The 15,067-nt window shown below is 59.5% G+C and overlaps 2 protein-coding genes across 2 annotated transcripts; one reads left to right on the top strand and one right to left on the bottom strand.

The window, feature by feature from the left end:
- Positions 1-154: 154 nt before the first annotated feature.
- Positions 155-4,414, bottom strand: G6PC3 (glucose-6-phosphatase catalytic subunit 3). Its single transcript, XM_075036885.1, has 7 exons — positions 4,349-4,414; positions 3,111-3,337; positions 2,661-2,767; positions 1,964-2,054; positions 1,451-1,569; positions 1,168-1,309; positions 155-1,030 (listed from the first exon to the last, which is right to left on the bottom strand). Exons 2-7 carry the CDS (start codon positions 3,326-3,328, stop codon positions 679-681), a joined length of 1,029 nt encoding a protein of 342 aa, XP_074892986.1. The 5' UTR covers positions 3,329-3,337; positions 4,349-4,414; the 3' UTR covers positions 155-678.
- Positions 4,415-4,525: 111 nt separating this feature from the next.
- Positions 4,526-15,040, top strand: LSM12 (LSM12 homolog). Its single transcript, XM_075036354.1, has 5 exons — positions 4,526-4,713; positions 7,815-7,948; positions 13,028-13,137; positions 13,602-13,728; positions 13,900-15,040. The coding sequence occupies exons 1-5, from the start codon at positions 4,593-4,595 to the stop codon at positions 13,990-13,992; spliced, it is 585 nt and encodes a 194-aa protein (XP_074892455.1). The 5' UTR covers positions 4,526-4,592; the 3' UTR covers positions 13,993-15,040.
- The last annotated feature ends 27 nt before the right edge of the window (positions 15,041-15,067 follow it).

Raw genomic sequence — 15,067 nt, forward strand, 5'->3', positions numbered from 1 at the left:
CCATCCGGCCCGACATCGGGGTGCAGAGCTGGACCAGCCCGGCTGCGGGGGCTCCATCCACCCCGTTACCCCCCCCAGCCCAGGCTGTGCCCTGCCCCAGGGGTCCTCAGCCCTGCCCGTGCCCCCCCCCCCCCTTTTTGAAGGACTCGGGGGCCAGCAGGTTGGTAACGGTGTTTTTATTTGGTTAGAAATGGGGTGGACCCTCCGGCCACTGAGGTACAGTGGGAATCCTGGCATGGGGGGGGTCCTGGCTCCTTCCCCTCCCTACCCCAGAGGGGGAAACTGAACTGGGAGAACTGGGGCAGCTGGAAGGGGGCCGACGTGGGGGGAGTGGAAGGTGGTGCCATTTGTCAGCGACCCCAAGGTTGGGACCGTCCCTACGCCATGTCCCCAGACCTGCTGGGCACGGGGCACCCCCAGCTCTGCCACCCGCCTGTCACTGTGCCCCCTGCCTGCCCCACGCTGGGGGGGGGGGTCCCTGATGTCCTGGGGGGGAGCAGCGCTGTCAGGGCAGCGAGGGTTAAACAACTGGCCTGTGGTCCCAAGGGGGGACTGTGGATACCCTCCTGGTATGGAACTGGTGGCTGAGCTCAGGCCAGGAGCCACCGGCGATGGGCACAGCCAAGGGCAAAGCCAGGAGGGGGGGTTGCAGGACTAACCGTGACATGGTGGGGACCCCTACTCGGCGTGGGGGGAGCCCCGTGGGCGGGTGAGGGAGAGGACGAGCCAGGGCAGGAGAGATGCCACCAGCCAGGGCCCGGCGGCGTACTTGAGAAAGCTGGTGCCGTACCACAGGATCGCGTCCGTGGGCTGGAGAAGCCGGTGCAGGCCCTGTATGGCCACCAAGGCCAGCACGGCGCCGGCCACGCGTTGCCAGGGGTCCAGCGGCTCCCCCCGGTGCAGGGGGAAGCCAGCGGCCAGCCCCAGCCCCAGGGCACTGCCGGTGTCCCGGCAGATGGAAGCGAAGGGCCGGGTGTCGAGGCGGAGCCAGGCGGGATTGGAGCACCATTCGGTGGCCAGGCGGATAGACCTGCAGGGTTCGGGGAAGGAACTTTGGAGCTAGCCCTCTGCCAGCTTGGGGGGCAGACCCCTGGGGCTAGCCCCCACACCAGCCTGGAAGGGGGCAAATCCCTAGGGCTAGCTCCCCCCCCGCCACCAGGCACTCACCAGTCGATATCGATGCCGGCGGCAATCACCAGGCTGTGCAGGGCAAGGGAGCTGAGCAGCAGGGCCAGCGCGGTGGCCACGAAGAAGCCCCAGGTGCAGGTGGCCGGGGTGCGAGCCTGGAGCCCCCAGCCCAGGGCTGCCCCTGGACAGCAAGAACAGGCAGATTGGGGCACCGAGATGGATGATGGGGGGGGCTCGAGGGAAGGGGAAGGTGCCCAAAACACCCTGACCCAGGGATGGGTGTTGGGCTCTGGGTGGAGGGACCGAATGTTCTCCCACTCACCTGCCAGGATGCCACCGACCACCTGATGGGGGAAGTGGGCCAGGACAAAGACCCGCGAGAGCCCCACGGCCAGCTGGAGCAGGGTGTAGGCGCCGAAGGGGGTCAGGTTCACCACCAGGCTGGAAGGCAAGGAGGGTCAGCGACGGGGAGGCGGCCATCGAGTCTGGCTCGGTGCTCCCGAGCGTGTTGTGCCAGGCAGGGGAGGCTTGGCCCTGCTTGGCAGGAGGAATGAGTAAAGCACAGGTGAAGAAGGCAAAACAAAAAGCAACTCGGTGGGGTGGGGGGGGGGCTTTGTGGTGGTCTCCAGGGCTTCGCAGCTTGTTCCTGCAGCAGCCAGAGATGCCAGGGTAGAGCTGTGTTCCCCAGAAGCTGCCCCCCTGGGAGGGGAAGGCATCCTTCCCGCCCACTGCCGTGGCTGCTGCCCACGGAAGAAGGTTTCCCACATCACACCTCCCTCTTCCAAAAGATGCTCTGGAGATTTCTAAGCACTAGCTTCCCCGTCCCAGGACTCACCTCCTGGAGTGTCTGGATGCCAGCGCCGTCAGAGCGGTGACAAGCGGCCAGAGGGCTGCCCCCATGATCATGCAGTGGCCGGAGGGGCTCCCTGCGAAGAGGAAGAGGATGCTCGACACGGTGGGTCAGGGGGAAGCGTGTCCCAGCGGCGCGAGTGGCCGAAGTCACCTAGGAGAGCTGGGGATGTGTCTGCTGAGCCTAGCCCTCGCAGCTGGGCAGCCCTGCCTGCGCCCTGGGTTCCCTCCTGGCTGACGGCCATGGCCAGCGTGGGGGGCTCGGCTCGAGAATGAGGATGGAATGAGCCAGTGCCCATGGATGATGGTTGCCTGCTCAAAAAAACAGGCAGGGATGTGGGTTCTGTGGGCAGCGGAGGCCAGGCAGAAAGGGCGAGCGAGGCATCCTGCTCCCTGCCGCCGGCAGACTCTCCTGTGGGTTTCCTGGCCCTGGAGCTGCCTGTGCCGTGCGTGCCGTGCCAGCAGCCGTGGCGCCCGGCCCGCTCCCTGCCGCTCGCTCGTTTGCTCTGCCGCGAGGTGCTGGCTGACGAACGGCTTTCCCACTTGGCGTGTTCTGCCAGCCTAGCAGCAGCCTCCAGCCGCAGCATTCCTGTCCGGACAGGGCCTCCCGGCTCCTGCAGCCCTTCCCTACAGATCCCAGGGCCTGCCGGAGATGTGGGGAAAAGCTTTCGCCCATAACTCACCCGGTCCCGTTTCGCAGGAGACAGGGAACTGGCGCAGCATGACCAGCTCCTTGCTGGCAAGCCCTGACTCATGGACCCACCAGAATGGGCGCTCCCCGAATAAGAACCTGGTGGGGAGAGAAACCACAGAACAATGAACAGCCGAACACAGCCCAATGCCTTCACTGCCCATCCCTGAAGCCAGCAGCAGGAGGGCAGGATCCCTGCCAGTTCTTATGGCTCCCGGGCTTTTTTCTGCCGTGAATGCCTGGCAGATGCGTTACCGTGGCTTGGGTGACCTGCAGAAACTCCGCACGCTTTCAGCGTGGCGCAGGCAAGAAGCAACACGCGTCTCTGCCTGCCGAGCAGAGCCTGCGGTTGTGTTTCTGCTATTGTGAATGTGCCACCACTCAGCCCTCGGGGTGTCACCGGGTGTGATAGGGACCCTGTGACTCCCAGCTCTCCCCTCACCATTTGAGGATCACGTTGAGCCACTCCGACACCAGGCCTATCCACAGCACCGACACCCCCACCTTGCGGTCGAGAAAATAGGCGAGCGGGAAACAGACGGTGAAGATACTTTTGGGATCGGCCAGGGTCGTCACCGAGATCCAGAACTTTTCCAGCCACGGTGGCCCGGACTGCAGCGCTTCTGCGAATCGGATCCCAGCGGTGTGCAGGGCATCCATTGCGCCGACCTGGAGGAAGAGAGGGAGCGTTAGAGCTCAGGCCTCAGCACAGAGTCCGCCCAACAGGCAGAGACCTTGGGAGGGGGGTGGGAGGTGGCCCCCCAGGGTGGGTGTCACGCTGTGGCTGTGACCCTGAGGGACCCCTTGGAGCACGATGCCAGCGCTGGCACGGCTTCAGGGAGCAGTTCGCCACCTGAAGTTTGCCCGTGAAGGACTCTCAACCTTCGCATCCCTCCCGCCTGCAGCTTGGTAGCTCCCGGCGGTGCAGATAGCTGTGGTGGGGATGACGGTGCCGGGCAGCATCTCCACATACGAGGGGCTGCCTGCTGAGGGCCAGCACTGGGCAGGGCCCTGACAGACGGCTGCTCTGGGCTGACCCAGCGTGGGCACATCCCGAGGGTCTCAATGTAGGCTTTACTGGAGCAGCCAGGCTGCCCTGAAGAGACCCGTCCTCCCTGGGGTCTCCTTAGGCCAGGCCTGGGACCTCCCTGGGGTCTCCCTAAGCCAGGCCCGGGACCTCCCTGGGGTCTGCCTGGGGGGGGTCTACCTGGGGTCTCCCTAGGCCAGGCCCGGGATGTCCCTTGGGGGGGGTCTCCCTGGGGTCTCCCTAGGCCAGGCCCGGGATGTCCCTTGGGGGGGGTCTCCCTGGGGTCTCCTTAGGCCAGGCCCAGGACCTCCCAGGGGGGTCTCCCTGGTGTGTCCTTAGGCCAGGCCCAAGACCTCCCTGGGGTCTGTCTCCCTGAGGTCTCCTTGAGGTCTCCCTAGGCCAGGCCCAGGATGCCCCTGGAGGGTCTCCCCGGGGTCTCCTAGGCCAGGCCCGGGACCTCCCTGGGGTCTGCTAGGCCAGGCCCGGGGCCTCCCCTGGATCCACCGGGGGCTGCCGGGACGGCCCGGCCCTCCCGGGGACACCTGGTGGTGCTCCCCCAGCCACGGCGGAGCCGGGCAGGGCGCCTAAAGGGGGTGTTTGCCCCTTCCCCACCCCGCTCTCCCCCCCCCGCACCACCACTCCCGGGCTCTCACCGGGCCTCTTCCGCCTACACTTCCCAGCAGCCCCCGCGGCACAAACCGGCTACGGGGCGGCGCGAGGGGGAAGGGGTGGGGGGGCCCGGCGCGACGCCCCGCCCCCACCCACCCCCCCCCGCCCCTCCCCTCGCCAAGGTCACCCCGCCCCTCGTCGCGCGCGCGGTGACGTCGCCCGGCGGCCCCGCCCCCGCCGCGCCTGGCCGAGGCTGAGCCGCGGCGGCCGCTGCGGGGCTGAGAGAAGATGGCGGCGCCGGGCGAGTACTTCAGCGTGGGCAGCCAGGTGTCGTGCCGCACCTGCCAGGAGCAGCGCCTGCAAGGCGAGGTCGTCGCCTTCGACTACCCCAGCAAGATGCTGGCGCTCAGTATCCCTTCAGAAAATGCGTTACCGGGCCCGTTGCGGCCCGGGTTAAGGCCCGCTTGGGCCTCCGCCGCCCGCCCGCCCGCCCGCCGGGGGAGAGCGGGAGCGGGGCGGAGGGGGCGGGGGTGGCTCTGAGGGAAAGGGGGTTCTGAGGGGTGGAGGGGGGAGGAGAGGTTTTAGGGGGGAAGCGTGGTGCTGGGAGGGGGGTGTGGGGGGGAGTGGGGGGCGGGGGGGGGGGGAGCCGGAGTGGGGGGGGGGGCTCTCGGTGGGGAGTCCCGTGGAGGGGTTGGTGGGGAGAGCTCGATAGGGAGGTGTGGGGGGGAGTGAGGAGATTCGTACTGGGGTTACTGGGGCGGGAGTGGGGTGCCTTATTAGGGAGGTTTTGGCGGGGGGGGGGGAGTGAGGAGCCCTGTAATGGGGTTATTTTGGGGGGGGGGAGTGCTCTATAAGAAGGTTTTTGGGAGGGAATGAGGAGCCCTGTAGTGGAGTTTGGGGTGGGGGGGAGGAGTGGGGCACCTTATAGGGAGGTTGGGGGGGGGTAGTGAGGAGCCTTATATTGGGGTTAATGGAGGGGAGTGGGGTGCCCTATGGGAAGGTTTTGGGCACCCTGCAGGGTGTTTTTTGGGGGATTGAGGGGTCCTTTAGTGGGATTGTTGGGAGGGGAGTGGGGTGCCCTATAGGAAGGTTTTTGAGGGGAGTGAGGAGCCCTGTAGTGGCGTTAATGGGCGTGTGGGGAGCCCTGAAGTAGGGTTATGGGGGGGAGTGGAGTGCCCTATAGGGAGTTTTTGGGGGGAGTGAGGAGCCCCAGAGTGGGGTTCTTGGGGAGCGGGAGAGCCCTACAGTGGAATAATTGGGGATGAGTGCCATATAGGAGAGTTCTAGAGGGGAGTGAGTAGCTCCATAGAGGCCTGGGGATGGGGGTCTCACACCAGGCTGTGGGGTTTTTAGGGGAGGCCTTGGAGATGTGGTGAGGTCCTGGGGTGGGCAGGGGCACCCTGTGGGGTTCAGGGAGGATGAGGGAGTCCTGGAAGGGGGGAGCTCTCTTTATTGGGGGGATTTTGAGGGTAGAAGGAGCCCTGGGGGGTTCCTGGGAGGGGGATGGGTACCTCTTTGGGGGTGCAGAGGGAGGCCTTGGAGGCACAGTTAGGTCCTGTGTGGCAGGCAGGGCCTGGTGGGGTTTAGGGAGGATGAGGGAGACCTGGGGGGGATGGGAGCCCATAGGAAATATTAGTGTATTGAGGTTCAGGGGACCCCTGTGGGGTTTGGGGCAGGAGGGGGAGGCCTCAGTGGGCTGTAGGGATTTAAGGGAAGACCATGGAGGCAAGGCTAGGCCCTCTGAGGGTAGTGGGGTTTAGGAGAGATTTGGGGACCCCTGTGAGAGGAACCCTATGGGGCAGGCCTGGATGGATGGGGAGCTCTCTAGGAGGGCAGGGGCAGGCCTGGGGGCGTGAGGAGGGCCGGTGGGTATGCCAGGAGAAGCGCCCTGTGGCTGGGGGAGTGAAGGGAACGGGAGGGTCTGGGGCTGCCCTGAGCCTTGTGCAGAGGAGAGGCAAGAAGGCAGTGCTTGGGGGTTTAACATAAAGATACATATACGCGTGTGGAAAAAAAAAAAGGGCATGCTTTTGTTTTTAATCTGCAAGTGAACTGAAAGCAAAGGGCTGCTGGAGAACAGCAGAGGGACTGCAGAGAGTTCAGGAGGGTGGATGCTCAGCCCAGGGACTGCTGTTGGAAGGGAGCTAGAGAAATAAATGCTTGGGGCCCTAGGGATGGGTTCTGGAGGGAATGAATGAGTGATGAAGGAGCTGTGAGAGGGGCTGGTGTCTGGAGGATGCATCTGTGAGAAGTGTGATAGGAAAAGCCCTGTAGGGTGCCTGGGAGCGATGCGGTTCTGGAGCGGGACTGGGCACCTGTCCCGGGTTGAGCTCCTGTTTGTGCTGGTGCGGTTTGGCAGGGGGAAGCTCCCCAGGCCCAAGTGGAGGCTGCAGGAAAGTCTTAAATAATGTCCAACAGGTCAGCTTAGGGCGTTGTGCTGCCAGCCAGCTCTGGAGAGGGCCGAGAGCTCCTGTTCTGGCTTTGCCCAAAGTCTGGCTCTTCCTCCCAAAGCTGGGATGCTCCATCTCATCCTCCCGAAGGAAGAGACTGGAGTTTCCCAGGCATCCCTTGTTTTTTCTCCTTTATTGAAAGGCGTTTGCTAGGGAGGACTTCACCTACACAGCTGGGCTCAGGGGGACGGGAGGAGAGGAAAAGTGACCTCTGTGAGCATCTCTTCCAAGGAGGAGATGGCGTTGGTGTGGAAGAGGCTCTCTGTGCCGTGCTCTCTGCTCCTTCCAGCAGCTGAGGGAGCGGAGGGCTAACAACACAGCCTCCTGGGGGACAGATTGCACAGGAATTAATGTCAGCTCTGGAAGGTTGTTTTTTTTTTCTGGGGGTGGTGCACTGTTGTCTCATTTACACTTTCCAGTCTTGCTGCGATACCGACCACAACAAACCTCGCTGCATTTGAGGTGCTGCCCGGGAGGTGTGCAAGGGCGAGGAGGCCTTTCCCAGGGAGCCGCCGAGTAGCTCCTCTTCCATCCGCACTAGGGACTGCTCCTGGGGAGGCTCCAGCTTAGCCGCTGCCTGGAAGAGGAAATAGTTATGGTATAAATGGTTCAAATTTGAGGTGGGGTGGTTGTTCTGGTTCACTTCCCTGTGCAGACCAGCATTTGTGGGCTGGTGCTTGTGGCAAGCAGGGAAGCAGGCAGCTCTGCAGCTGGGGTCCTGGCAGCAGCACCTCTGCACCTCTCCGGCTAGTCAGGACTAACTTGCTTTTTCAGAGGAGACCATGCAGCTTCCCAGGCTTTGTGTGTTCTGGGTACAGCAGTTATTGGCTTGAAGACCTTGTGCTTTAGTCAGGAAAACTGAATCAGCATTAAATCGGCCCAAGAAGAGATGGGTGGTGTTGTCGGGGTCTCACAGACGATCCTGTGCTTGGCTGAGCAGGGGCAGTGGAGGAACTTGCTGAAAACCAAATGTTCTCCCAGTTTGCTCCTGGACAGCTCTGTGCATCAGGCCTGTAAATGTCTCCGTCTGGATTTGTTTTCCTTAATGTTTCTTCCCCTCCAGAATGCCCCTCTTCCAGTGGAAAGCCTAATCACGCAGATATCCTGCTTGTAAACTTACAGTATGTTTCAGAAGTGGAAATAATCAACGACCGCACAGGAACGCCTCCTCCTTTAGCTTCACTCAATGTTAGCAAGGTAAGAACCTGCCCTCGTGGGCTCCTGGGAGGGAGGGATTTGTGTGGGGAACTCCCTGTTGGGGACAAGGCAGCTTCTAAACTTTAAATCACCCACTTCAATCACGACTTACCGTGGCTCTGTTAAGGGTTTAAATGATGATATTTTGGGTGTGTTGAGTCTCCGTGACCTGCTGCTGGGGTTTGTGTAGTGAGGCCGCAGCTGGCTGACCCTCTCTGCTTTGGGATTGCTCAGTGAGAGAGCTGAGGTCCTGGGCGAGGAAGAGGAAAGTCCCAGCTTTGTTTCATCCAAGGGACAGTCCTTGTGAGTTTGAATGAGGTGCTGGGCACTGTGCTCCAGTGGGGAGCTGGTCCTGTTGCTGCCCTCTGCTCCCCTGGGTGCCTGTCTGTATTTACACTGTATTTGCTCCAGTGTTGGCTGGAGTTACCAGTGTGGTCCTGCCATGTAGATTTAATTGCCTGGGTGATGCTTCATCTTCCTGTTAAAGCACTGAAGGTGTGTACCAGGAGCTCGGTGAACAGCTCTGCCCTGTGCCAAGCCCTGTACCCTCTTCGGAGGCCACTCCGCTGCTTACTGGCCTCCTGTGACAGGAGTAAATGTGGATTTCTGTGCTGGCAAGTGGGTGCAAGTTGCTGCCTGAAATGCTGACCAAGAATTTCAGTGTCAGGACCTCTGGAGTGTTTTTAGTAACATTGAGGCTGCAAAGCACCTTTTCACTCAGGAAAAGTCCAGTTGTCTCGGGTCCTCCTGGCTCTGCAGCCGCTCCAGCACCTTTGGTAGAGGGATATGGTGCTTCGCTGGCCAGAGAAAAGGGAGGATGGAACCTTTCATAAACATGCAACAGGTTTTTCTCCTGACAGCAAATGACTCAAATGCTCAAATCAAAACCTTTCAAAGAAGATGGGCATGGCTGAAGCTGGTACTCTGCTTACCTGAGCCCGTGCTGCTCCTCCTGGGTCCTCTCTCCCATGACCCCAGGTTAAGAATTTGCTAGAGCACTTTTTGTGCTCCTGTGGATGATTGTAGATGAGGTTTGTGCTTCAGTGGGTGCCTTCTCTGCCTGCAGCCCCCTCTCCATGCAGATGTTGGTCATCTTCAGAAATGGAATGATTTGGGGTGAAGTCGAACAGGAGGGGCTTGGACAGGAGCGCTGAAGCACGCATGCAGTTTGTTGAATTTTGAGGAACTGCTTTTCATATGTCCTTCTGGATGGGGATTGGTTCTGATTCCCAGTGATGGTGTTAAAAAAAGGGAAGGTGAACCTGAGTCCTCGATGCTGGTGTGAGGTGGCTGGAGACAGCCAGGTTCCAGGGAAGCTGGGTGTGGGATCTGGCTGTGGGCCTTCTCAGTTGTCACCTCCTCAAGCCACAGGGAAACCTCCTCTCCTGGCAGGCAGACTCTGCCTGCAGGTCGGTGTTGCATGGGTGGCACCACCTGGGTGTCCGTAGCCCCCATGGGTTCCTTCTCTGTGGATTAGCACATTGGCGGAGGTCTCAAATGACACAACTGCCGTAAAGATACTACTGTTCGTTCTAATTGCGTCAAGCGACATTGTTGGGAGCCAAGCCTGGTGGATGGGCCTGCTGAGGGGAAAACGCCCCATGTGACTTCAAATACTCGCTTCAGTCTTTCTGGCATCAGAATAATTGCTGTGGATTTGGTACGGGGTAAAATAATGAATCAAGTCATATCTTCAGTGGATGGAAGTCGGTGTGCAGCCACCAGTCCCCATCTCCAGTGGCAGGAGGTTTTTTCCATGTTGCTCTGACCCATGTCTCCTCTCCTGTGAATGTGCAGGCAAGCTGGTGTCCACTGGTGCTGCAGGACTGGAATATAGACGAGCTGATACTGGTTGTACTGGAGGAAGGAGCTGTTGGCATGCAGGAGTGCTTGTGGTGCTCTGGGGCAAGCTATTGCTGCTCTGGAAGGCCTCAGAGAACAAGCAGAGCCCCCAGGAGACACTCAGCCCTGCCTGGTCCTCAGTGGAGAGAAAATGTTGGGACCAGAAGACTTGCTGGGCTTGGAAGGCAGCAGGATCCAGTTGTGGGGGGTCCAGTCTGGTGGGGGTCCTAGCCCTTGCTGGAAGGGGGCAGGGGTGCAGGCTGGCTGCAGTGGAAGGTGCAGGCAGGAGGAGAGTGGGCTGTTGGCTGCAGGTAGCTGTCATGAGGCTGCTGCAGGAGAGGTGTCCTGACTGCACCGCAGACTCCTCTGGGGGAGGCTTCAGGAGTGATGCAGGGTGAAAATTGTGGGGGAGAAATGCTTTTGAACCAGGGCACCGGAAGGGGGCAGCTGTGTGGCTCTGCTCTAGCAGCTGAGGGGCTGGGAAGGAGGTAACACCGGAGCGATGGAGAGCAGGCAGCGGTTCAGTCCAGATACAGCTGAGCTCGAAGCTTCCGGCTGCTGGCGATGGGCATGGAGGGGAGATGTCGTTGAAGAGGCTGGGGCCCACACTGGTACCTCTGGGGACACCAGCCTGCCCTGTGGGGCTGGCACCTGCCGGGGGACCTTGGCACAGCGCTCGGCTGCGTGGCAGAACCATCTGTAACCATGCTGGGGAGAGGTCAGCTGCCTGGTTTTGGAGGGATCCCTTTGACTTGCCGCCTGGGGTACACTATGCTTGGCTCTGCTCACCAGGCTGTCAGCACGCAAGCAGGACGGGGGGCCATGCTGGTGGCCACGGCATGGTGCTCGGTGGTCCTCACCGGCTCTTATTGCCGGGCGCCACGTTTTCCATCATTCATACGGACGTGAATAGGGAGGTGACTCATTCATTCATGCCGCTGTTGCACAAGGTGCGTATCCGAGTCTCTTGAATAGCCCTGGTGCCTTCGGGTGCTCGCTGCAGGGGGGCGTGAAGCTGTGCGGTGGCAGGGGCCATGCTGGGAACAAGGGGGCTATTTTGAATGCTTGGATCGGGAAGGCTGGAAGTTGGAGGCTCAGCATGTCTGATTGGTTTCTTGTCTGGGGTTAGCGGTGATGAATAGGGAGAGCACACCCTATTGCAGGGGAAAGACAAGAGCGAAGGGATCCTGGATCTTGGCACTCGGTTAATAAACTAACCAATGTTGCATGTGAGTCAGCTCTAGGTGAGGGCTGATGTACTCCAGCTAGAAGCAGGAGGATGAGGTTGGGCTTTGCTGGGTGCTGTTAATCCTGGGGTCTAGGAGTGCCTGATGAAGTAATGTTGGGATGCTGCCCATGATGGCAGTACGCGAGGGGCTGCTCTTTGTCCACACCTCTCTGGGGTTTCCCCGTCTTCTTGCGGTGGCCTCTTGTCACCTGCCTCCTCGCGGGGTTGTCCCCAAAGCTGGACCTATCTGCCTCAGTGTGCACATCTCTCCTGGGAGTTGCATGTGAGCGGGCAGGGAAGGAGGAGCTGATGCAGCTGCTGATTTGAGCAGGAGGAGCATCCCGAGGCCTGGTAAAGCGAGTTTTAAAAATGGTCAAAGCAGATCTAAACTTCAGATGCACCCTGCGATGGTCTGTGCTGTGAACCCTGCTGCAGGGAACAGGCTGCTGGGTGGGAAGGAGATCCTGCTGGGGGTGAGCCCGTGGTGGGCACAGCAGAGGCGGTTCACATACTTCGTGCCGCAGTTCCAGCCCATCCACATCGTGGCAGAGGGGATGCTTTGGCACAGGCAATAGAGCCGGCTGAGAACCAGGTATGCCGGCCTCGGGAGGTAGCCCTGGTTGGGTGAAGTGTCAGTGCAGCCCCAGAGAAGGCTGGTGGTCGCGTGCATGACTTTGATGCAGGAAGGTTACTGGGGAATGTTGCGTCCAGTCTTCCAAAACAGTTTGGAAGCCTGACTGGTGGTCTTGGAGAGAGCAATTCCTACGTGGAGTGGGGTGAGTGGCTTCAGAGACAGCTTGTGCTGGGGCAAAGAAAGGATCCTGTCCCCCTGTTAAGGCTTCCCTTGCTCACCAGGAGGCTGAGGAGCACATGGTGAGCAAAGGAATGCTGCTGCAGCAAACCCCTCTCACCTGGGCACAGAGAGGAGATGCAATGGGCTGTGTCTGCCTGGTGGCTGCTGTTTCAGGAGATGGGCTGGCTGGGATAGAGAAACCTGTCCCTTACTGGTATTATTTGCTACGTAAAGTGCCCCCGCTCAGTGGGAACTCAGGCTTTCTGTACCCAGAAGGGGCTTTAGAAAGGGTGAAGCCGTCCTCACGCAGCACGGAGAAAGCCGGTCTGGCCTGGGGAGCGCTTGCAGGCGCGAGGAGGAGGAAGAGGAGGGCTGGCGTGGGCGGCAATGCTAATGTGGCTCTTCCACTGCGGCAGCTCCAGCTGAGGAAAGGCAGCTGGTCCAGCGCCGCCTGCCCGTATCCTGCCTCCAGGCAGCTGCAGCTCCTTCTCCTCCTGTGGCTGTGGGATTTAACACGAGGGATGCCAGGGTTGGGGTTTCCCCTCTCTACTCCGGGACCCCGCCAGTGTAATCACACTTCCCCACACACGGATGTTGTGTGCTGCCGGGGTGACTCCCAAATAACTGATTCTGCTTTTTTATTTTATTTATTTTATTTTTTTTTTTATTTGGAACAGAGTAACTCCTCCAGGATAAAGTTGCTCATACTTCTGCGTGGTCTGTACGGAGGCTTTTACACCCCACAAGCCCTAACGTAATGTTTATTCTGGGCTTGTCTTTCCCATCCTCACCCCCTGAGTAAACAGCAAGCAGTGGAAGGTGGTTTGGACGTAAAATGCAGCAATTAATTTGGAAAAGGCAGAGCGGAAGTTGATGTGCATGCTTCTGACCCCTGGCAGCTGATTTCTTCCCTGTGCCTGAACAGGGGCATGCGAAAAGACGGTGCCCATACCCCCAAAATATCAGGGGGACGCAGACCGTGGTGATGGTGACTCAAAAAGGAATTAGGCCATGGCGTGAAATCCCTGCGGCACTCTGGGATATGCGGAGAAAGGTGTAGTGGGATTGCACGCTCATCGTTACCCTGATTTAATTGGCGAGCCGGACAGCGAGCGGCAGAGCTGTATCTGCGAGTGGGACCTGCGTCCCCTTGGAGCTCTCATGGCCGCTCCGGCGATGCTCAGCTGAGCTCCCTCTCTCTTTGTCTCCCCTCCAGCTTGCCAACAAAGCGCGGACGGAGAAGGAAGAGAAGATGAGCCAGGCGTATGCAATTAGTGCTGGTGTCTCTCTGGAGGGGCAGCAGCTCTTCCAGACTATACATAAGACGTAAGTCCCCTCGTCGGTCCCACCGGTGCCTCCTGCGCTCTGCCTCGGCCCCCCGCGCTGCTGGCTGGGAGTTGCTCGTATCCGTGCGTAGCCCGGGGAGGGATTTGCATTGCCTTGTCCCTCGGCGTCACCACGAAATGCTGCCAGCGTGTCCTGGGACATGCCGACCAGAGCCACGCAGTCCTCAGGGGCAGGATGGCTGCCTGCTGGATCCCTGCCTCTTCCTGGCACGCACCAGCGGTGTGCCCGTCCCTGCGGGCTCGCACCCATCTCTGGTTGGGTACCCAGGAGGTACTGGGTGGCTTTTGCACCCACGTCACCTCCTCAGCGAGATGTGGGTCTGAGGTGGGTGGTGGGACCATGCTGGGGTTGGGTGGTGGCTTTCAGAGGGGCTGGGGGATGCGGGAGTGCAGCCCAGAGCCCCGGGCAGTTGCCTTCACTGACCCTTTTTCCCTTCCCTGCAGCATTAAGGACTGTAAATGGCAGGAGAAGAACATAGTTGTGATGGAAGAAGTCGTTATCGCCCCTCCCTATCAAGTGGAAAACTGTAAAGGCAAAGAGGGAAGCGCGCTGAGTCACGTACGCAAAATAGTGAGTACGGGCAGGGGGGTCTGGTGGCACTGGGGATGCCGGGAGGGCGTCACATCCCGGGGACACCCGTGGTCCCTCCTTGGGTGGGCTCGCCTGCCTGCTGCGGATCCCCTGCCCGCCCTGCCTTCGCTAAACCCCTCTTTCTGTCCATCCCACCCTCCCTGCTGGCAGGTGGAGAAACATTTTCGAGACGTGGAAAGCCAAAAGGTAATGCAGCGTTCACAAGCACAGCAGACACAGAAGGAGACCTCCCTCTCGTCCTGAGGCCCACCTCCCGGCGCCGGGGACTCCCCCGCCGCCCCGCCACCGAGCCACCACCAGAGGCGGGAGGGCGGCGGCGGGGGGTTCAACTTTTATTTCCTTTTTCGAGCTCATTAATGGGGAGCTCAACCGATTCCAAACCTTAGACTTTAAAACAAACGAGAAAAGAGAATAATTTAAAAGCTCATGCATTACTTGACTAACAGACTTTCTTTTGTCCGCCATGTTTTCTTTCCTACCAGCCAGTCAGACTTTGTTAGTTTTATTTTTTGACCTTTCTTTTCCTTTTTCCTCCCCCCTTTCCCCTGCTGCCAACCCCGCCCCCCCCCTTTACTTTTCTAAAGGGGGTCTGTCACCCCGTGTCCCCCCTCTCTGCCTGTCCCATAGGAGGATCTCCCCCTGCCCGTCCCCCTGCCCACCAACCCCTCCAAAAATAAAAGTAACGAGCTGACTGCGGTGGCCGAACCGGGACCCTTGTGACCAGCGCGGTCTCGTTTTAATTTTGTTTGCACAGGGCAAGGCTTGAATTAGTCTTATTTTTCTTATCTTTAAATATATATATGAATATATATTAAAATGTTCTTTAAATATTTTCTGCTTCTAGCAGTTTTCTTGACCAGGATCGTGGCAAAAAAACCCTCACTGTCACTCCCCCCCACCCCACCCTCCCACCCCACCGGGCCCGGGGAGCCCGAGGGGGGCTCGGGTGCAGGGTGAGGGGGGGCTGTGGCCCCCTCCCTGCCCCACCACCCCCCCCCCGTGTGCCATGCTGGGGCCTGGGTTGGGTTTTTTCCCCCCTTTTCTTTTTTTTTTTTTTTTTCCCCTTTTTTTGAATTTTTTTTTAATTTTTCTTTTTTTTTTTTTGCCATGATCCTCCCCCCTCCCTTTTTTTGTTTTGTTTTTTAAAATAAATGGATCAAAATCAAACAATTCAAGCCCTGCCTTTAGAAGAGTTAAAAAGTAAAAAAAAAAAAATTAAAAAAAAAAAAAAGGAAAATTTTTTAGTATTGTTTAGCAAAAACAATAAAACCCGAAATTTTTTTAACCATCACCCGTGTCTGGCGCTCTGGGGGCGGGG

The sequence above is a fragment of the Buteo buteo genome, chromosome 9 (genome assembly GCF_964188355.1).
Source record: "Buteo buteo chromosome 9, bButBut1.hap1.1, whole genome shotgun sequence".
Taxonomy (NCBI): Eukaryota; Metazoa; Chordata; class Aves; order Accipitriformes; family Accipitridae; genus Buteo; species Buteo buteo.

Coding starts and splice junctions, on each gene's coding strand:
- G6PC3 (XM_075036885.1), bottom strand. CDS start 3,328: ATGGATGCCCTGCACACCGCTGGGATCCGATTCGCAGAAGCGCTGCAG. Junction 1,570..1,963: donor GCATCCAGACACTCCAGGAG/GTGAGTCCTGGG, acceptor CTTGCCTTCCAG/CCTGGTGGTGAACCTGACCC. Junction 1,310..1,450: donor GGTCGGTGGCATCCTGGCAG/GTGAGTGGGAGA, acceptor CTTGCTGTCCAG/GGGCAGCCCTGGGCTGGGGG.
- LSM12 (XM_075036354.1), top strand. CDS start 4,593: ATGGCGGCGCCGGGCGAGTACTTCAGCGTGGGCAGCCAGGTGTCGTGC. Junction 4,714..7,814: donor CAGCAAGATGCTGGCGCTCA/GTATCCCTTCAG, acceptor CTTCCCCTCCAG/AATGCCCCTCTTCCAGTGGA. Junction 13,729..13,899: donor TGAGTCACGTACGCAAAATA/GTGAGTACGGGC, acceptor CCCTGCTGGCAG/GTGGAGAAACATTTTCGAGA.